Here is a 23,334-nt window from a genome sequence, read left to right on the forward strand (position 1 = left end):
ATGCAATTACTTAGTTAATGCGACTTAACAATCACTTAACAATCGCTTAGTATTGATGCAACTTTTATATAGACGGAATTAACGAACATTTTTGGTACGGTTTTGTCATATTCTAAAAATACTATTTTGTAACAATAAGGTTTTTAAATTTGAATTGTCGATGTATATAAACATCTTGGGTCAAATTGCATAGACGGAATGTTTATAGGACAAAATTTAGCATATCGGACAGACGATATCTAATCACTGTCAAATTTTTATTTCCATTGGTAAATTTTGTAGTAACTGATGGCATAATTGCTCGAGTTTTATTTTTCGTCAATTAAAACTTCTTAAAGTAGTATGTATCCGTACGTTAAGTCGGCGCTCGAAGTCGTAATCTCTGTATTGATTTTGAGCTCTCAAGAGAACCATTTTTCCTTCTTCAATGTTCTGAAATTAGATACACATACCATGAGTATTGATACTAACAGTAATAGGTTTATTAAAATCGTATAATTTGTAAAAGATATCTAGGTTTGAAAAAAGAAAATATTAATATCATATGATTGAATTAAATTTAAATTGAATTTACAATTAATTAATACACACTAAAGTTTCACAACTTTTATGTTTATTTGTTACTCTGTGCTAAACAGACAAATTGATAATGGGATATATTAAATTTCCTAGAAAAAAAATAATTTATAAATGTGACAATAAAATTTTCACAGAAATTAATTTAATAAGACTTTTCGACAAATTTTAACTTTTCTTCCTATCTGTAATATTCATTAGCTAATACTTATAGTGTTTACTTTCCCGAATATAAAATCCGTAATCAAAAGCCCCCAGTTTTCGGAAAATGTGAGTTTTTTCAAAAGGCACGATTTTTAGCAAAAATGAAGTATTACATAAAAAGTAAGAACATTAGGGCGTTTATTGCCGTCTTACAAATTAGGTGAAAGTATTCGGAGTTTACCAATGCCCATAATTATAATTAGTCGTCGAAGTTTAATACGTTAAGTGCCATGCCAGTCCCCAGGGACCGGCGCTAGACTTTCCGTTCGGGCCCAACCGGTCCTCAGGGACCGGTCCAGACTAGGACCAAACGGTGCTAACTTTTGGTGTTAAATTCTTCGCCACCTTTGGACCTAACGTTTGAGAATTCCTGTTATACCAACTGGTACAGTATCTCTGAGTCTTGTGAACACTTCGTCCGCCACGGGTGGCCCACTTGACAGTCGAGTCTGGGCCTGAACGGAATGGCAAGCAAAACGGGCTGGGCACTTAACGTGTTGAAAATAAGGCTCTGAGCGTACTTTGTCCGTATGTTCTTGCATTTCTACAAATAGTTCTTTAGTTAGTAATAGTTCTGAACCAAACTTGTTACGCAGTAGGGTATTCTGTAGGCTTTTCTGAAGAAGAAACCATCCAGGAACATTATTAGAATGATGTTCAATATTTACAGGACGGTAAAATCTATATCGAGAATCCGTAAGCGGGATTTTGTCGCCACGCAGCCATTGTTCGCTACTCTAGCTTCGTCAGGGCCGTAATCATGCGTAATCGACACCAAAATCATCGCCTACTAGATTGCATTTTCTATATGCGTAACATATATATATATTTTTATGTACATTTTTATGCTGATCGCAAAATCATCAGGAATTTCTCGAAATCACTTGTAATTTGAAACAATTTGGTTATTCGATACATAAATACGAATACTTTTTAATATAAAGCTGTTAAAAAATAAATTCCCACCTAACTTTTAAGATGAAAATAAACCACTTAACGTTCTTACTTTTTACGTAATACTTTATTTTAACCAAAAATCGTACGTTTTTAGAGAAATTCATAATTTTCGAAAATTAAAGGTGATAGAGCAATTTCGATTACGGATTCGTTTTCAGGAAAGTAAACTCTACAAGAATTACCCAATGTATTTATATTACTGATTAAAATTCGTGTTGTAGAGTGTAATTTCCTAACAAATGTTAAACATTTGTTTAAATATCTATTACTTACATTAACACTGCAAAGCGCAGAACCAAGTTCATAAAGTGCAAATGCACTAATATGCTGATCGTACGAGTCATTGTTCGGACTACGACGTTTTAAACAATTTCTGTAACTTTCAATTGATGCTTGAGTATCGCCGAGAGAAGAATAAACTGCTCCTTCGATTAAACTGGCTAATCCAACCATTGGTTCGTCCGAAAGACTAACTTTGCATTCTAAAAAAGTGATTATAGAGAAAATAGGTATTAAATTATTACTATACTTTAAAATAAATTTTTAAACGTATATATGCATACATACATTTTCAAAGAAGTCGGTAATAATTAAAATAAACGGTAACTATTTAAAATGAATAAAATGAGCGAAAAAATGAACAATCTCTAAAATTAATTTTCGAATAAACGTACTCATATTTTGGAAATAGCTCTAACCAATATTTCAACATTTTTACACCATAACAAAAATTTAATGCCACAATTATGCGTAATACTTTTTCTGTATTTTATGAAAATTCTGTATTTTATAAAAAATAATTTCAAAGGAATAATTTTAAATAGTTTTAATTCGCAGAAATAAAATATTTTCTATTACCTAAAAGTATTCCTTGCAGCGAGTCTACAGAACAGGACGGCATCGCGTTCCACAGGTATAGTAATTCGTACACGAGTAGCCTGTAGTACAAGACTGTATAAGGTTGACCAGTTTCCTGATCTAGGAGTTTAGGTGTTCGACGTAGGACAAATAAACCAAGTTGCGTTTCTTTGCACATTCGATTATCGCAATGAAGCATTTTTCGGTAAGACGAGGCTACGAGATCAAATTTTCCGAGGGCTCCGCAACAGACTGGAAAGAAATATTTAAAGAGGTAGTCAAAATAAAAGCGATAAGACTAAGAAAGGAGAGAAATAAATATCTTACCAGTTGCTAAATAAGCGTAAAAGTTCACTGACCACCTAGATTGTTGTCGCAATTGTGTCAAAGATCGATAAGCTTCTTCGTAACTTAAACGAATCAAATGACACCAAGCCACCTCGTGTAGACACAATAATCTGATCTCCCTTTGTTTCGAAGCTGCAACAGCCTTTGCGTACGCTTGCAGAGCACCATTTACGTTTGACTGCAAAACAAAATTCATTTGACAAAGATTTACAATTGGAAGAATAATGTAGGACTTTATGCTAAATTTATCCTGAGATCTGCGTTATTAGAGTTATATATACTATGACTATAATTTGACAGAGATCTGAGCGTCTGATAAACAATAATTCCATTTTAATAACAAAACAGGTTTATTTAGACATTAAAATGACTCATCTCGGTATATGGAGGTATACTGCATAAAATTTTACACCAAATAGACGAAAAAAAAGAAAACTACTTTACAGAAATAATTATTTGCATATTTTAGAAAGTCATACAAAATTTTAGGAAACAAAATGTATTGAAAATGAATACTAATTATAAGAAATGCTAAACAAATCATTCTGATCCCTCTTGGTAGATCTAGTGTTAATAACAAAACAGGTTTATTTAACTAAAATATTACACTAAGTTCCTCTCAATTGTAACTCTAAAACACACGATCCTCTGTTCACTACGTCTCGACTACACACATTCTGCTTTATGCCTTCTGACTTCTCTCGCGCTCTTGCATTCTTACTTAACCCTTTCACTACGGCGCGTGAAGTCTCTCCAGTAGAACGAAGCGACATGTCAAAGATGGTAACATTATGATAGTGCAATATTTAGCATTCGGTTTTTGACGCAAATCTTTCGAAGGAAAAATAAAAGGAAAAACTGACCATCGCAATAGAGCTTGCAATTCTTTGCGAAGAGAGGTAAGAGAAGGCCAATTTTTGTGGCCGGTGATTATAGTCACCCGTCGAGTGTAGATGGCGTCTCGTGACCGGTGACTATAGTCACTCGTAGTAGCCAAAACTCTCTCTTTTCATACACAGGCTTTCCTTCTCAATCACTTGATACAGTCATAGACATCCCGACAAAAGGATTCTTTCGCGCTATCGTTTGTTCTTTCGCTCTGAACGCCCGAGTCAAACCGATGCAGCTGTTTATTATTCCTCGCTTTTCGAGAAGCGTTCTAAGCGTTTCCATGTATTCCCTTAGAAGTAAGACTGCACACTTATTTGCCCCGCTATCACTTTTAACCTTTTTGCGCTCGAGAGGCGGCCTTTAGTCGCTATTTGATAAAATTTCGAAGCTTGTTATTTATTAATATGTCAAATTTCAGGTAATGTGTGAGGTATCGAAATCAAATAATTCTACGTGTTAATTGTCATACGACTTTTTATTCACTGCGCAGAAAAATATCGTCAGCTTTGTAACAGAAAATCTTTGAACTCTTATTCTTTTTTAGCCAAAAAATCGTCGAGTGCAAAGGGTTAATACTTTGTCAATGTCCTTCACTGCTCGCCATCCCACAATAATTTAAAAGGATTCCATGAAACGTGAAATTAATTAACAGATAATAATAAATTTTATAATTAGAAATCTGAATTTTGAATATACTATTAATATCAATTAAAAGTAGTATTTATGTCTTCAAATCACGTGAAGATTAAACCAGATACTTTAAAAATGATGAGAATTTTTACTCATTGAAATATTTATGATATTTACAATTCCTCTATAAATATGTTTATTGTCATTATTTTATAAAGATATGAAAATCAAATGAATAGAGCTATCATTGTAGAATGGCGTACAATATTATTTCTCAAAAACTAACAAACTTAACAGGTAACTTAACAAACTTAAAAACTGAAAAACTAATAAATTCAACAGCTTAACAGGTATCATAATTATTATAATCATAATTTATAAATTATAATTATATAATTATGACTTATTACATCATAATTATTATAATTATTACATTATATTTTTGGAATATTATTACATATTGTCAAATATTAGTAGTTATTACAATCAATATTACAAGGCTATCATATATTAAACATTTTTATTATGTCACCATTATTATTTCTAAACATGTGGCAAAATATTTCAAACAATAAAATATTTCTTTGAAGGTTATTGTTAACAGAACCAATTGCACAAATTTTTCAAATTATAGTGTAACGTTTCAAGCCATTAAATAGGATTAAAGCAATAAATATAACGAATTTAAATATATAAAATAAATAAATAATGAAATAAATATATAACGAATTTAAAATATAGAAAATACACAAAACAATATATCCTTAAATAATAACGATGTTCATTTATACTTAATTATACTATTATACATAACATGGAGGAAAAAGTAACTATCGTTGTTATGTCATGACATATCGTATCATGTCATGTTAGCAGTAATGTCAAAGAAAATATCGAATACCATATAATATGCATGATACGTAAATAGGAAGTATATATACTTATCTATTTATAATAATAATAAATAAACTATTTATAATATAAATGCACTCTTACCTCGAGTCTTTCTATTCGGCCAGCAAAGAAAAGAAAAAGTGCAGAATTATTAAATTCTGGAAGACATTCCACGATTAATTGCTTCGCTTCGTTTACACCAGCTTGTCGATTGTTTCCATCAAGAGCGAAAAATGGACGTGCAATTGTATGGTACCAAAGTAGGGATAAGCTGAAACGGATGAAAGATTGATAAGATAACAGTGCTTCGGTGTCAATCACAAACGGAATATATTAATACATCTCTATACATGTATGTAATATATTTTAACATTTAACTATTTTATTTTTCTAGAAAGAAAAATAGTTCAAATAAATATCACTAAAATAAACACTAGAAAGTAACTATTTCCACAATATTAGTAAAAGGATATCGTGTACATACAATAATTAAATTAATGATATAAATTAATAATAATAAAATAAATAATTAAATACCTTAAATACGAAAACTATACATTGAAATTATCTATTCAATAAATTAGAAAATGATATTTAGGAATGATATAAGAAAATACAAAAGATTGTCTTAAAATTTATACTAACGGATGGAAGATTGATAAGAAAACAGTGTTTCGGTGTCAGTCACAAACGGAATATATTAATAAATTTTTATACATGTATATAATATATTTTAACATTTAACTATTTTATTTTTCTAGAAAGAAAGATAGTGGAAATAAATATCACTAAAATAAACACTAGAAAGTAACTATTTTCATAATATCCGTAAAAAGATATCGTGTACATACAATAATTAAATTAATAATAATAAAAATAATAATAATAATAAAGGAATGGTATAAGAAAATACAAAAGATTGTGTCTTAAAATTTACACTAACACGTGTACGTTATAAAATATGTAACAACTAATAGTTTTGTAAAAAGGTATAATTTACGAACGTGTATATAAAAGAAAGAGACAATTAAAACATTTTTAGGTATTGTCCAATTGAACTTAACATTGCTTTGAGAAAATGTATCAATAAAATATTAACACTGATGCTGTGATATGCATTTATATAATCAATGCCATTGTGCTTTTATAGGTTACACTGCACTATTATTTCGCATTCTTCTATTCGCTGAATTGCAGTATATGAATAGTTATACTAACAGCACTTAAAGTAGGTCAGTCTATATATCCCAATGACGTAATCGTGTAAAGATGACTAGATATAGAACTACATTGCTTGAAAAAGTAAAATTTCATATTTTCATTTTTATTTTTTACAAAAAAAAAGAAACGATTAAGACGATTTGAAAAACAGATGTCCTTGAAAATAAGATGTTTAATTACAACGCACTTTTACGTCAATTACAATAATGAAATTACAATTTTATCAATTACACTATGTTGTATAACAGAAATTTTACATAACAACACTTATGTTAAAAATAACGAAGAACACATTAAACAAAAATAAAAAAATATTATTAATCAAAATATTTATTTCTACACATTTGTTTCACTATTAGTGATAATAAAAAAAGGAAAAAGAATGCAAGAATCGTGTAAAAATATCTCTAAAAAAATAAGTAAAGATAAAAAATTTTATTTGGTATTAAAGTTGCTATAGTAAATGTCTTAACTTTTCTACCTGTAGTAATCTCGTACTTTTATAAGATAATTAAAACATAGAAGATATTAAATTTTTGTGCTAAAAATATTACTGATTGATTAAATTATTAATTAAATTTTAGCTTATCCAAGATTTCATTTCAACGTGTATATATTTTCAGTATCATTTACACTGTAGCACGAAGGCAGCCGTGGATTTGGCTTACAAGGAGAGTGCAAGTCCTTCGGGTCATAGATTGAGTTGAAACTTTGCAGGTTTGTAGATTTAGTCATCCAATTCAAGAAAATATATAATTATGAGGACAACTACTCGATAGTTTTCGAGATATTTAAGTAGGATTGGAATGAGTGTGGCCTTGGAAGAGTGTCGGGAGTGTTTGAACTTAGAACAAAGATGACCACGCGCAAGAAGATCGAATGGATGTGTATGACAGCCGAGTGCGATGGACAAATGGAAGTTAGTTTATGAGTGCAGTGTGTGTTCGAAGTACCTGGTTCACCGAGGCTACGGGGAAAGAGGCATGATTGGGAAGGAAAGCTCGAGTGTGAAAAAAGGACAGAATGAATGGTTTAAATAAGGGTGCAAGGGCACGGGCGAGTCAGGGTGTGTAAGAAGTCCAAGTCAGTCTAACAGTTCAGTCTAAGACAGTCCATCAGTCAGTTGAAGAATGTCCAAAGTCTAAGAGTTTGCAGTGAAAGACAGTGTGTCAAAGTCTAAAGTCAGTTTATAAGAGTCAGTTTAAGAAAAACCAAAAGAGCGTGCCCATAGCGAATCTCTCTTGTTTCATAGCCAGCCGCTGTCATTCTATTTATAAGCTTATTTTATTCTATTAAGAAGCGAACAATACTATCTTGAGTCAATCCACCCAAAATCTGATCCTACATTTATGATTAGAGTTTTATTATTGCCTTAATTGCAGATTTATTTCAAATATTTATCAAGTGCCGTTGTGGCCTAATGACGATATCCGAAAATTTCCACGTTGATGGCAATTTTCGGATGTTGTCGTTAGGCTACAATGCCACTTGATAACTATCGACAACTATTCGGAAGAAACTTTAATCGTACATATCTCAAAACTATCGAGTAGTTGCCCCTATAATGGTACATTTCCCTGAACTGAATAGCTAAATCTACAAACCTGCAAAGTTTCAACTAAATCAATGATCCGAAGGACTTGCACTCTTCTTATTAGAGGTTGCCTTCTCTCAGTATGCCGAATTTATCGAGATACTGAGAAGTATCTTGTGTACTTGTGTACTAAAAAGCAATTTTGTTTATATACACTTTATTATACTGATGATTTCGATTTAGATGATTGGTGTAGATATGTTTTTTGGTATGTCATCTTCGCCTTCCATCTTGATGTGTACTGATTGACTTCTAGTTTTCGTCTGATGTGATGTCTTCGAGTTCTAACCAACGTCTCTCTTGTCTAGTCAAGCTCTGTCTGGTGTCTCCTCACAGTTTGTGTTGATTGGTTTAGAGTGGTCGTGGGTGGAGGAAAGATAAAGTTTTTTGATTGGACGTGGGTGTTTTGGAAGGATACTTGGTTTGGAAGTGGAAAAATATCAGGCAAGTTTCCCTTTGGTATTATTTTGGTCAAGATTTATGCGTGGATGTCTGTTTAACACGTTAAGTGCCTAGCTCGTTTTGCTTGCCGTTCCGTTCAGGCCAAGACTCGGCCATCAAGTGGGCCACTGACGGCGGGCAAAGTGTTCCTAAAACTCGGAGATACTGTGCCAATTGTTATAACAAGAATTCCTAAATGTTAGGTCCAAAGATGGCGAAGAATTTAACCACTAGCAAGGAATTCACAGACACGTGTGCTAGAACGGTCCAGTATCTCTGTGACAATTGCCTGACGACGTGTATACCACGTCGTTGACGATTCTGCGACAAAAGCATTACGACGTGCGTGGCACGTCTTTCCAGCGCAATTGGTTAACATCAAAAATTAGCACCTTTTGGTCCTAGTCTGGGACGGTTCCTGAGAACCGGCTGGGTCTAAACGGAAATTATAGCGACGGTCCCTGGGGACCGGCGTGACACTTAACGTGTTAACGTTTCAGTAAGTCAGTCACACGTACGTCCCGACTGTTGAATCTGGTCGTAGGTATCATTGTCCACAGTCTGTCTTTGAGTGGGTTATAATTCTTAACCCTTTAATTCTTAACCTCCAAATTATTTTTCAATTTTGTTGCCAATAACTCCCTACTACTTTAAGTATTTTATTTGAAATTTACTTCACAGGACGATCCTTACTGTTACTTATTTTAAAGAATTTTATTTGCTAATTATATTAAATACAGCTTTCAAACATTGTTGTAATATATATTTTGAATTCAAGTAAATCAAGTAATTACTTATTTTCTGTTTTCTTGTTCAGTGAATGAAGAATCAAAACACGTCTAGTAAATAAATATAAAACTAATATTATAATATTATTACTATAATAAATATAAAACTAACTCGACATACGAGTGCTTAATCCTTTTCTCGTTATATAAAAATAGTAATTCAAAGACTTTCTGACATAGTTGGCGATATTTTCAAAACGGTAAATAAGAAATCGTATGGAAATTAAGACATAGAATTATTTTACTTATTTTAAATTTTAACATATTTTATTAATTTTAGTAATTTTAAATTTGATATATTAATTGACATCGAGCTTTAGCATTCAATAAAATGGCGGCTGTGTGGGTAGAATGGACAATAATATACGATACATTTTTAACAAGTAATTCACAAAATATTCTTAAGTTAAACTATTTAAATAATAAACTGTTTGAAATAAAATCGGTAGATGATGAAAGAAGAGAAGATAGGAACTAGATTGTTGGGGTAATTTAATTTTAGACTGTGGTGTAACTCGACATAGGAGTTCCTGTGATAAAATCTGATGTCGACAAAGGAGTGCAAGGGGTTAATCCTGAAGAAGGACAGTAAGGTATGTCTAACCTTCATTATTGCCTTTATATAACCAATCATAATTTTATTCTTCTTAGAAATCGTATATTTATGGCAAGCAAATATATTTAATTATCTCAATCTACTTCATATGCTATATTGAGTATTAAATTAATTATGGCTACATGTTTTTTTTTGGATTATGATGGCCAATTTAACTGAAATAACATTCGATATTCAAACTAAAGACAATAAATGATTTTTATTAACGAGTGAAAAGAATTGGAAGCAAAATAAAAACTATGCAGAAATGGAAGAGAATGAGCGTGAAGTATATTGAAAATATTCTATTCTGAGAAAAATAATATTCAAACTCACGTGGCAAGAGGGGCGCGCATATCTTCACCGAGCCTTGCATACATTAACGCGGTAATTCCTGCTTCTCTATCGCCCTCGAAGCCCAAAAAGTGGATCACTTTTAGAAGAGAGGGTGGTAACAAGCTGACACATAGTTGATAAATTCCATAACCAAAATTAACTGCTGACATCAGTCGGGAGACCTCGGACGGCTCAACAAAGCTGCAAAACACGTCACTTTTCCACTTCTGTTAATTTGCAATGGGAGAATATTCATTCGTTATCGGTCGAAGTAGGTTCGATATCTTGAAACAGATTTCCAAACTAGGAATCTAAATCACTAGTGCATAAACAGCAAACTACATTTAATTGTTTAGACTTTGATTTTCTGTATCGATAATCGTATTCCAAATAATACTTTAATTATAAAATTGTATAAAGTTGTTATTTGATCAAATTTATGCATTTTAAAAGAATAACGAAAGAGTAATGTAAGAATTTTCAACAAAAGAAAAGAGATTTGTGTTATTTTATTATGTGTAGAAATAAAACGGTATAAGAGAATTGGACGAGTAGGGTCGAGAAATGTTTGTAAAAAGAAATAGCAATTACGGTGTCTGTTGTTCAGGTGTGATACCAGTGAGGGAGAAGAACATTGATAAAGAGCTGCGTAGGCTTGAGGGAGACGAGATCGGTGTAGGATTGTTTGTTGAACCATTGCAAGATGGTATAGACCACTCCGAGGAACCTGGACTATGTGGACTTTGCAGCGAATAGGAAGAGCCATTATATGAAGGGGTACTGCATCTTGTGTTGAAACCTATTAAAAACGAAAATTGCAAAAGACGTTTTATTTCAGTACCAATTCTAATCATTTCCATATTAATTTAATTATAATTTTAGTTTTAATTACAACAAGTAATAGCTGTGAATATTTTCAGAAAAATATATTTTAATTTTGACACTTTCCTTTTTTCTTTTTTTAAGCAAAATGTCTTTTAATTAAAATAGCACGCGCTAATAGCAAGGACGAATCATTTATAAGTAAACTACACACTAATAACAGAATATTAAAGAAGAGGTTCTTGTTCATCCTAGTGTAAGAATTAAATGAGCTTGACGTTTCGTTTCCACAACATAGGCTGGATCGTTACAAACAGACTGCTTTAATCGTTCCAATTAAGTTGAAGATAGAACTGAAATATATATGCGAAGTAAAAAGTAAAAGTAAAGCTAAAAAAGCAAAATAAAAAATTGTAATGACCTCTTTGATTTTTTTAAGAGCAAAAGTTGTTAGCATTGTTTTCTTATAGAACTATGCTGGTTTTTTAAAATGCAATACGTAAATATCTGAAAAATATAATTATTTTTTAAGATAAAGATTTTAAGTTAATAGAGAAAAGAATTATTTTATATGGCAAATACGTTTCCCTAGGAACTTTAACTATGTTATAAAAATATCAAATTATTTTATTCTATTTCAAATAAAATTATATTTTGGTTAATTGTCTTATAAAAGATCAAAATAAATATGTATAAAATATGCAATAAAAGTGTCAATAAAATTTGTATTTTACTCTCAAAATTATATTTATACTCTTTTCAAGTAATGTAAGCTTCTAATTGTTGCAATAATACAATGTCCAACGAGCGTCTGAATACTATTATGCAAATGATTTGTATTCAATAATTAATGTTTTAATTCTTACATTTCTTCAAATGAAGATACAATTGCAAGCTTTATGATATTATCCTTGTTCATATTTGACTTAATTATCATTACGAGCAAAATGCATTAAGCTCAGCACAAATTGGTACTATTTGTTAAGGGTTCGCTACGTACCCAATGGACTAGAACCAAAGGTACGCTGGTGCAGCTGCAAAATTTGCGAGTGTGTATGTTGATAAACTCGCCAGGCTTTACGTAACATCCAACCACCACGTACGTAACCAGTTAGTTCTTGTTGCAATAATGTTAATATCGCCGAGCAGACTTGCGAATCTGCGAAGACTATTTGCTTCTCCAATTTATTCACATAGTCCATCTAAAATATTTATTTTCTTATCAATATTTCCTTATTGGTTCTTCATTTATTAGTTCTTGTACTTTGTTTTAATAAACATCAAATTTAAGCTTAACTTCGTGTATAATAATGACGAAAATATTAAATTAAAAACAAGAAAAAAAAAAGAAAATGGTAGTTACGCCTGTTTCCTCTGCTTTGAAGACTTTACTCTTCACAGATTTCAACCATCCTATGTCACTTGCACATTCCCTTTCCATCTCCTTTAATAGTAGCATAGCCTGCTGAAGCTTATCATTCTCAAAGGTCATCAATGCATTCTAAAAATTTATTCAACGATTACTCCTTCCTGTTCCTATTTCGAGAGCATAACATCGTAAGTCGTCATTAGGACAGTTCGAAATAGACTTCCAGTCGATAAAAATGTACAGGATAGTACGTGGTAAAATATCCGGATATCCTTACGTTAATAGCAAAACTTTTCTCTAAAAATAACTCAAAATATTTTTGTATAATATTTTCCTTTAGAAATTCATATCTTGAGAACTTTCCCTAGTGTTTTATTTTTAAGCAAGCTCAGCGTAAAATATTGTAAATAATTTTGCATCATCTTATATAGTAAAATGAAACAATTATAACGTATCATTCACATACCATAAATAAGACAAAGCAGCGACCGGCCTTTACGTGGAAACTATGCGGGTGTTCGGTAAATAGGATTTCTGCTTCCTCTGTTTTGTTATTCAAAAGCAACGAAATTCCCGCTCTAGCGATATTCCATTCCTTTACATTTTCGGTCGTTTTAGCCATGATTCTTCAAAGTGAAATTTTTTCTGATCTGACTCAACTTTACTTTGGGAAATTGTCCGATAAGGATATCGTGATATCTACGATGCGAAAGTCACGTGTGCATAAGTAAGAAACATTTCATTGACCAATAAATGGTAATGCATGTAAGGTCAATTTCTTCAGTTAAACAATTCAATGGCGGTACTCTTTTAATGTCTTCAATGTAGTGTAATTCAGCGATTAGAAGCAGCACTAATGTGTACAGTTGTCGATGAATTTGCGTCACGAAACTGTCAGGCGCGGTACATCTACCGTATCACTGTGTATAAGTATGTAAAATATTCTTCCATCAAACATGCCTGTTTTCCCCATTGAAATGTAGGACACAAAAGAAATAATAGAATCGGAAATCTTCGTCATAATAACAACATATTTTCTTAAAACGCCAGAACTCTGATGCTACACTGTGCACTAGCTTTGTTATTACTAGAATTTAATAATTTTTGACAGGTAACTATCACATCGTAAATATTTCATGTATTGGAATAAGTTTGCTTGACTGCCGATGTTACGTAAGGAAATTTTTTCGTATATTCTTCATATGAGAATTGAAAAACAAATTTGCGTATTGGTTCTTTGTAAACATTTCAGATATTTAGTTGTAAAATTAGTCAAAATACAATCGACTCTTGCAATGTTTATTTCGAGTTTATTATCCTTAAGATTTATTTTATGGGCTTCTTGTTCTATTTATATGTATTCATTTTTTTCACGAATAAATTTGTTTCCTTTACTTCATAAATAATGTAAATAAAAGTGCAATAAGTGCAAAATACTATTCGCTGTATTCTCGAATATCAATAACAGTTATAACAAACTGTGCATTATCACCACTGTTTCAAATAGATAGGATTAAAACGATGTTTATGTGTAACCGAAAAAAGAAATTAGAACGTGACGTTTACTAAACGGAGCTTACTACCTACGGTGCCACGAGTTGACTAAAGTCTTTCGACATAGCGCAATGCTGCTGCCACCACCTTACGTTTTCATATATAGATATTATTGATTTTAGACTATGTATATTACGACCCTGAAGGAGCATTATAATATTAGGAAAAAGTTTCATCAAAGTAATCTTGAGAGGGAGAGATATAAAAATAGGAATGAAATAAAACAAACTAGAACATTCTTTTATTATAAATAATAAAATGATTAATGTATAAAATAAATCATGAAATTTCTATTTCTTAATTTTTATGTGACATTGCAATCAGTTAACATTATATTATATATTTTTATAACAGATGTTGATCTTTGTAAAACATATATGTACATCATATTTACAATCGACTTAGAAGTGATGCATAATAGTATAAATATATACAGCAGTGTGGCAAGTGTGTTGCTTTTTTTATAAAAGCGAAAGTACATTCATACAGATCAATACTGATGTTTGAGGAAAGGTGTGCGAAACAGTTTATACAGTTTTGTTATTTGTCATTTTGTAATAATAATAACAGAGCTATAAAACCTGTACATTTATTTACATTTTTTAAATTTGCTAGAAATTTGTCTAATTGTAAGAGGAATGTCATATGAATTCCAGACCCTCAAATTTCTTATCTATCACTTTAGTCTCAGGCATTATTATATTTCCATCAATTGTAAATGCTACGATGTATGTTGCAGTCTGTCCTTGATATTCTTCAGTTTGAAGTGCAATAATAATTGAATCCTGAGAACCTGGTAAAAATTTAAAACTTGAAAAACCTCTAGTTGGAACTAAATTACCAATTTTTGTAACCTAAAAATGAAATGTAATTAATACTTTTATATTTTATAATTGTATTGATTACAATAAAATATTATAATAAAAAATTAATAAACATTAAATTTATAATTAAAAATACATAAAGACCTTAATGTCTACAAAATTTTCATCTGTGGCCAATAATACATTGCAACTCATTATTTCATCTTTAGTTTCATTATAGCATTCGTGAGAACATCTCCTTGGCAAAAAGAACCAATTTTTGTGTATATCACTCCAAGCTCCTGATTCATGAATCATATAGCCTATGATATATCAATTAAAAGCAATTAAAAGCAAAATTTATATGTGTAACAATATTACATATAAAGTACATGATTATATACCAGGAAATTCAATATGAATTGCTTGTCTTAATCTTTTATAATTTGAAATCCAATTCAATGATTGGATTTCACCACGTGGAGATACTATTTTTATCCAAAGGGGATTATTATTTTCAAATTCTCCTGAAGGAGTAGTCCATTCTTTGCCTGTACTACCAATATACAGATGTTCGTCTTTAACAGTTGCCCATTCAGATTTGAACCCTAAAAATTTCATAAAATTTGAACTAATATAAAGCTTTATAAATTTTGATAATATTAAAGTTATTAAATATAATTTACCTTTAGAATTTTTACCATTGCCATCCATTAAAATAACCCATGGATAAGCTTCTTCACCTTCGATAAAATATATAGCTCCTGTACGATCATCGAAAGACAATAAATGTCCATCGAAGACAATTAATTCAGACAATTCCATACCACGTCCTTTCATAGTTAAAGATGACGTTAACATTTGATTTCTATCATCCCAAATGACGGAAATAAAATTTGTAATGGGATTCCAAAAAAGACTTCCAGTTTTCATAATACTGTGCCATATATTCCTTTTATTTAAATTTTTGGAATCATGATCAAGATCGCTTACTATTGCTATACGGTAAGTAATACCCTTAGATGTCCTAATTGGAGCTGATAAAGGGTATGTTTTATTGTACTTGTAGTGTCTGCACTGTGTTAAAAATTCATTTGATGACGACGAATGTACAATTGCACGCAACGAAGTATATCCAAATAAGATTAGAGGAACCAACAAGAATAAGAAAATTAAAGCCAAATATTGACTTTGAATGCGAAAAGTACTGTTGGCAACTCTGTAGACATGAGGAGAACGTAATGCTTGCTTCCAGTCACGTAAATATACCATGGTTTCTCTGTTTTCGTAATGCATTCGCATTCGTTTCATACTATCATGAACAATTTTGTTATGTTTCAACTACAACTACAACATATTTCAACTACACAACTAAAAATTAACCTAACTTCTTTCTCCATTTTAATTGACAACGTTGAAAGGGAAATGCTGGCAGTCATATACATTAGCGCCATCTAAAGAAGTTAAAAGATTTAAAATGTTAAAAGTAAAATCGTATTATATGATAAGTTTCATAGTTATTTATTCACTCTTATATAATCTAAATATTATGGACAATATTTATCATATGTTAGGTTAAATATTTAAATCGAAATAATATTTTTCATTCGATTCAATTATTTTATTTTTTTATATCTAAACAGAAATTATATAATATAAACTGTTATAAGACAACGAACTATTTTATATATTATATCCAGAATTTTAAATACTTCGATATTTTCATACTATAAATTTTTATCTCAAAAGTAATAAAATCTGTACACGAAGTAGTGTTATATACAATAATAAATATATAAATGTGTGATTATTAAATATGAGATTCAGGTCATACTTTTTATTGTAAAAGTTTTTGAAATTACGTTATGTTTCTTTTATACCATTAATATTCACAGTTAATTTATTTTAATTTTACACTTCCATAAACACAGTACACATCACAGATGTTCAGTATTCATTTATTCTTTGTCTCGAAATTTTAATCAATATTTATATGATCACTCCGATTTTTTTATATAATTTAATAATATGATATGTTTCTAAAACACATCTAATATTTAATTTGTTGTTTTTACGAATAATAACATCTTTAAATGTAAACATATTTAAGGAAGATTCTTACGTCAACGGTATTACGTAACGACATTTTAAGTACGAATGGTTAGACGAACACAATTGATTACGATGCCGAAATTCACGTTGATTCTAATGTTACGGAAAGAAGGCACGAAGCACAGAAGAACGAAGCACAAAGAAAGGAAGTATGAAGCACAGGACATTCAGAAGTTTTCTCTGTTGAAAAGGTATCAATTTGTATCGTCCCAATAACGATGCAAGCATCCGCAGCATATTCTTGAACGTTGGGGTTGAACGAACGAGTCTGGGGTGAAACGAATCGAGGGGGTGGAAAAGGGGGTGGTGGAAAGGGGAGTCTATGAGGGTGGCAAAGTACTCGTCAGTCGTGTGACGCGTTTCCCGCCGACAACATCGGTTATATTGCCAATACATTAAACCGCGACCGCATTTCCAGTTTCCACGTGTTCCTCGCGTGTGTCTTATGTGATCTGATTGCTATTGGCTATCGCAGTTCCGCGGTAACCTGTATTATCGATTGAACGCGCTTTGCGCACGTTGCCGCAGTTACTCGTGGCACCGCCACTACCACCGCACGTACTGCACTTTCGTCTTCGTGTTAACGTAACGTCGTATGTCGATTCGGCTCGATTTGCGATTTCTTTTGCGCACTGCAGTTACATCTGTATTTCGTAGATCATAAAGATACTCTATTAACGTTGTTCCTGACTATACGCTTCTCGTCGAAATTACCGTCCTACCGCCATGTTCCATTTCAAACTATACGTTTCGCGCATTGGTAAACAAGTTAACTATTTGTTTGTGCCGATTGTTGACATAAAGAAGTGAGCACGTGGTTCATTAATCGTATAGTACAGGCTTTTGTAGATTTGTGTTTTGAAAAGATTGTGTCAAAGATATCGTAAACTTGCTTCGTATTTTTAGTGATCTCCAATCGATTTTGAAACTGTTTTATCGATGTTACATACTCGCGATTGACTACCAATGTGGCGCCAAAATGGAGAATGAAGATTTTCTTTCATTATTATACTGAGAAAATTGAAGCATATCAAAGCTATTGTTTAAAGTAATAAAACTTAGTGTTTATAATAATATAATTACTACTGTATTTGTGATAAATCTTTTTTAATGTGGGACATATTTGTGCTTTTATACGAAACATTACTAGTGATTTTGTTGAAACATAAATATTGTAAATCGAAGTTTTTGTGAGATTATGGTGTTATGGCTAACAGTATTTCTATTTGACTTCCTCTTCTTCTCATCTTTGGACATTCATCCATGGAACTCTACTTCCGTATCGGTGTATTTACGTTGTAAAAGGTAAATATTATTTACTCTCAATATTGTACGTTTCTCTTCTTGAGAAAATTAATGAAAACGATGATTTACAAATAGAATAATATTTTCCAATGAAATAATTGGAATGCAATTTATTTTTTATGTAACAAGTATAATTATTTATACGCAAGCAATTGCACAAATTCTTATTAATATTTACGATTCATTATCGAGACACCTGTTGTCGTTTGATTTGATAATCGTTGTGAAAATTTCTTACAACCTTCGTAAAAGCTGTATCATTAGCATTCGCGTGTATTATGAATTATCAAGTGTAAACCATTCGCTGGATAAGACAGTGAAAGTGAGACTATGCAATATAACCGGGATAGTTGTAGAAGTCATGTGAAAGGTTAACTGCTAAAGAAACAGTATACACATTCACATCCTGAAACAAAGTACTTATTGGCTCATAGCTTTGCCAACCTGTTCTCCTCGATAAGAAGATTTCAAAACTTCCCGCGATAAAGACGTCAAAATATTGCCAACTGTTCGAACCGGCATAAAGCAGCGGAAATTAACGAAGGTATGTTATTACGACATAACCTCAAATTGTTAGCGTTAAACAATCGCGTAGAAAGACTACAAGGTAAACGGACGAAGGTAAACCTATCGTTTCGTGCACCACGAAAGGGTGAAAGAGGTAATCCAACGCCAGGTAGGGCTAGTCGTAAGAAGACACCGAGGTACACGTAAGAAGCATCGTCCATGACGATGTGTCGTCGGACATTCTTCAAGGTCGTCGACCTTAACAGCGTCTCGTGTAAACGGGTCTGCTTGGACGAGACGTAATTGCGCTTAGAAGATGGCGCAGAAGGAGGACAGGTAAACAGGATGGAAAAGAGACAGAGCAAGTGTGCGTCAGGGATAGGGGGTGACTTCGTGGGGTTGGTACGACGACAGTGCATGGGCGGAGGGGTGGGTTTCAGTGACGTCGTGCCAAAACGGAGGGTAACGAATGAGCGTGGATGTAAAGGAGTTGGGTAGGGTGAGGTTAAGGGGGAGGGGGAGGGGAAAGGGAAAGTGACTAGAGGGGTGGCATGAGCGGACGCGTGGACGCTTCGGTTGCATCGCGGTTATAGGTTTGCGTATCGCATTAGATCTTAGATTGAAAACTCATCGAACCGATGCAACTTTATTAGATAATTATTGGTCGCGAGTTTATCTCATTTAATAAAGGCTTAATAATATTAATTAGCAATTATAATTTTTCATTTTTATATTAATCATACGTTTAATTTATTGCAGAAATCTGTTACTATTTTAATTATAGTTAATTATCACGAGTTTAGTGTGATTTTTAAATAGTTATTATCTAATTTATCAATTAATCTACTGATTTATATTTGAAAATGAAATTTATAATATTTACTATTTATTCTTAAATTGTGAAGGTACATAGTTAAATTCATTCGATGGGCTTTAAATAGCCTATAATTAAATTGATGGGAGGTTATTGTGCAGGGAATATTTTTTTATTTATTGCATGTTTCAATAAAGTTGGTTACATAGGAAGGGAGTTTAATAGAATTATGGAAGCTTTATAGCTCGACCTATTTCTGTGGAAAAATATAATAATGTATATAATCTTCCTTTATCTTGTATACACCTTTATTTTTTTATATATAAATCATTAAATTGTTATATATTGAACTAAATTTTATGATTATTTCTATTATTTTGTAATATGAAAAAGATACAAATAGAAATAAAAATATTTTGTTGTTTTAGGACAAGATTTAGAACAATTTAATTAGTGTCTATATTTCATAATATTTTTAATTTGATGTAAATATAAATGGTCACGAAAAAATTTGAACTAAATTTTAACAAATGAAATACATGCATGTGGATTTAAACTTTAAATATAATACTGTATTTAAAATAAGATACAGGTTTCAAAAGTTGAGGTCTGAGTAAAAAATTTAATAATAAATATAAGATAGGATAGAATATTGAATACGTACATTCCTTTTATGAGTCACAAAAGTATTTTATGCATTTTATATTCTTGTGTAATTAAATAATTTTTGGCATTAATTGCAATGTTTATGCCCCTTATTTCGTTAAATCAATAATAATTATTAATAGTTGACAAATTTATTATTTATAATTGTTTTGTTACAATATAAACAAATTTTAATATTTTATCCTAACATTTCATTTTAATCCTCGGTGAATATTTTAAAAACAATTAAATTTTCAAAAATCACAAATTAAATCACTGAATTTTTCGTTTCTTGCGAAATTTGCTGTTTATATTGTCTAAGTCACGATAAGAAACCGTTACTTGATTAGAAACGATAAACTTGAATGCACCTCATGGACAATAGCAAGATACAGTAGATAGGTGGTGTGTAGCCAGACCTATCGACGATGCATTGCCATGGAAACGGTACCGTCGCACAAGCGGTATTATGGAGCATAGTTCGTTACCTATCTACACAGATATTTTGAAGGATAACATTTGAACACGTGTAGAAAATCGTAAAAATAATCGATGATCTTTATATAATTATTATGCGAATTCAGTAATATTGCTTCAAATCATATACTTATAATAAACTAATTTAAAATAAACTAAATTAATAATTATAAAATGTGACGTAACATGTCAATAGTTTACTATGGAAATTGTATTTGTAAAAATATTGTCCAAGTGGATATTATTTTAACGTTACTTTTTATGAAATAATGCTATTTGGTAAAATTGTCGTCGGAATTTATGCGAATGAACATCATACATATTATCATACATATCATACATATTAGCGGAGTATATCGGTAGGAATGTAATGACGTGCTTGTGCTTCAGGAAACGGACGAAAGAGGGTGGAATGAGGAGATTTATCCGGTGACCTCGTGCCACGCGTGGTAATGCTACTGGCAAGCGGTGCTTCGATACCGACCATCGCCGGTACCGTCGAGGAGGAGGAATATGCACGTAGCGAAGCTAACAGCGCGCACTACGATGGCTATGTTACCGATCATACCGATCTCGCTTCCGAAATCGATATTGACGAATCCGAATACAGACGGGAACTTCTTAACGATGTATGAGAATTTGTATATTTAACATCCTTTATTTATAAATATTACGTATAAAATTGAAATTATATTTATGCGCTAATTTTATTTGGAGTAGCACAGAATTATTAATTCGTAGTCCTATAATAAAAATTATAAAATTAGGAATATTTTGTCAAAATTAGTTACCATTTTGTTATATATATATTTATATATTTAAATATCAAAAACATATATTATATATGATTACTAGTTTATAATTTTATAATTATAATTTATAAATTAAAAAATTCAAAAATTATACGGTTATTATAGTTAGTGCTCTTTAAAGTGATAACTTAAGTATGATCAATAGAACTAGCTTGTTCAATTAATCTCTTGATATTTCAACAATTGATATAAATCGTTAAAATCATGTCTCCTTTAATTACATTAAAATTCGTATATTTTTTAATGTTTTATTTAGAACACGTTGTTTACTTGTTAAGAAATTTTTAAAATTACGTTCTTGATTTAAAAATTACAACAAATTTATTTTTTAATTTTTTAATTTTCTATTTGATTGCAGAAATGGCGGATGCTGTTCGATAAGGTATGTTTACTAGATACTCGATATATTTATCATAAGAAAGTCAGCATATATAAATATGATTGATTTTCTTTCCTCAGTCTGATCCCGAAGGTTTTGGCGAGATACCGGTGGAGGATTTTTTGGCTGCTTTGAAGAGTCCTGAATGGAAAGCCGAGATACCCCCCAACAAACGAGATATTCTACTCACCAGAACAAAGGAATCGAGTGTTGAAGCGGTGACGTTTCAGGATTTCGTCAATGTGGTGAGTGAACAAATTCAAATTCCAATAAAATACGATGTTCGATCATTTAGTTCAAATATGTCCATTTTTACACATTAGACAAATTTTCTTTTCTGTTTTAAACTATTTCTATAATTCGTCTTTATTCAAAAGAGCATAATAATTGTTTACTTAATAAAATACATTTTGTATTTGATAAATTGTTTGTAGTTTAAAGGAAACTTAAAACAAAAGATAATTTTTCCTGTTGAGATTTCATTGTTCGTTTATTCGAGCATATATATTATTTACTGATAATCCATTGATTACATAAAATATAGATTTTAAAGTTTCAAAATAAGCGTGATTGTATTGTTCAATTTCTGAGAAAGACATTTTTATTTGCTAAAATATTAGAATTAAATAAATAATAAAGTTATTAAATTATACTAGGTAATAGAGAGTTAATATCTACTATTTAGCTTTATATGAATAGAAAATGAAAATATCATAATTTAAACGTAGGCTCGTAGATGTCATTAAAAAATTATAATAGGAATTTGAAATTTCAAACAATGTAATTTGCTGAATTAATATTTTATTAAACAACCGTAACAGTATATGAATATTAGGTTTACATATATAGATAGTGATTGACTTTCAATAATTTATTTATGTATTAATATTTAATATATTTTCAAATTTAGTTATAGCACTGTATAATTCAATACAATTAAGAAAATAATAATATAAATAATATAATATACGTGTTTCTCATAAAACAACAAAAATACATTTTACATTTTTATAATAGTTTATTATAACAAAATATTAAGAACAAACATTTTCTCTTTTCGCGTTTAACATATACATTATTCATACTTATAAAATATTCATCCTCATTTTAACGCGATCCTTAAAATACGCTTTGTAGAGGAAAGGTACTTACAATTACCGTATAATCTGTTCTGTAATACCGTACATGGAAGTAGACATATGTCCGTTTAAGAGAGGAAATTCTTGTTAAAGTATCTCAACTATGCGAATAACCGTACGAAACAAGTAGCTATGTTTACGCAAAACATGCTGTACGTATTCGAACGATCATTGTACTCCGTCCAAATGCGTTGTAAACGGTCTGCTAATCATAGAAGTATCGCGCATGATTAGAATCTGCTTAAGAGGGCGTGTCGAACTCG

At 31.1% G+C, this 23,334-nt stretch overlaps 3 protein-coding genes across 3 annotated transcripts; 1 reads left to right on the forward strand and 2 right to left on the reverse strand.

The window, feature by feature from the left end:
• Window positions 1–306: 306 nt before the first annotated feature.
• On the reverse strand, window positions 307–13,535 carry LOC108547205 (tetratricopeptide repeat protein 39C). Its single transcript, XM_017899614.1, has 10 exons — window positions 12,991–13,535; window positions 12,519–12,656; window positions 12,156–12,357; window positions 10,925–11,132; window positions 10,334–10,534; window positions 5,461–5,629; window positions 2,923–3,121; window positions 2,596–2,847; window positions 2,011–2,219; window positions 307–432 (listed from the first exon to the last, which is right to left on the reverse strand). Exons 1-10 carry the CDS (start codon window positions 13,144–13,146, stop codon window positions 319–321), a joined length of 1,848 nt encoding a protein of 615 aa, XP_017755103.1. The 5' UTR covers window positions 13,147–13,535; the 3' UTR covers window positions 307–318.
• A 1,184-nt stretch (window positions 13,536–14,719) lies between these two features.
• Window positions 14,720–16,270, reverse strand: LOC108547196 (soluble calcium-activated nucleotidase 1). Its single transcript, XM_017899605.1, has 4 exons — window positions 15,568–16,270; window positions 15,286–15,489; window positions 15,047–15,204; window positions 14,720–14,932 (listed from the first exon to the last, which is right to left on the reverse strand). The coding sequence occupies exons 1-4, from the start codon at window positions 16,190–16,192 to the stop codon at window positions 14,720–14,722; spliced, it is 1,200 nt and encodes a 399-aa protein (XP_017755094.1). The 5' UTR covers window positions 16,193–16,270.
• Window positions 16,271–21,193: 4,923 nt separating this feature from the next.
• LOC108547187 (uncharacterized) lies at window positions 21,194–22,255 on the forward strand. Its single transcript, XM_017899593.1, has 3 exons — window positions 21,194–21,370; window positions 21,912–21,935; window positions 22,013–22,255. Exons 1-3 carry the CDS (start codon window positions 21,194–21,196, stop codon window positions 22,253–22,255), a joined length of 444 nt encoding a protein of 147 aa, XP_017755082.1.
• Window positions 22,256–23,334: the final 1,079 nt, after the last annotated feature.

The sequence above is a fragment of the Eufriesea mexicana genome, unplaced genomic scaffold (genome assembly GCF_001483705.2).
Source record: "Eufriesea mexicana isolate 0111107269 unplaced genomic scaffold, ASM148370v2 scaffold953, whole genome shotgun sequence".
In the NCBI taxonomy this organism is placed as follows: Eukaryota; Metazoa; Arthropoda; class Insecta; order Hymenoptera; family Apidae; genus Eufriesea; species Eufriesea mexicana.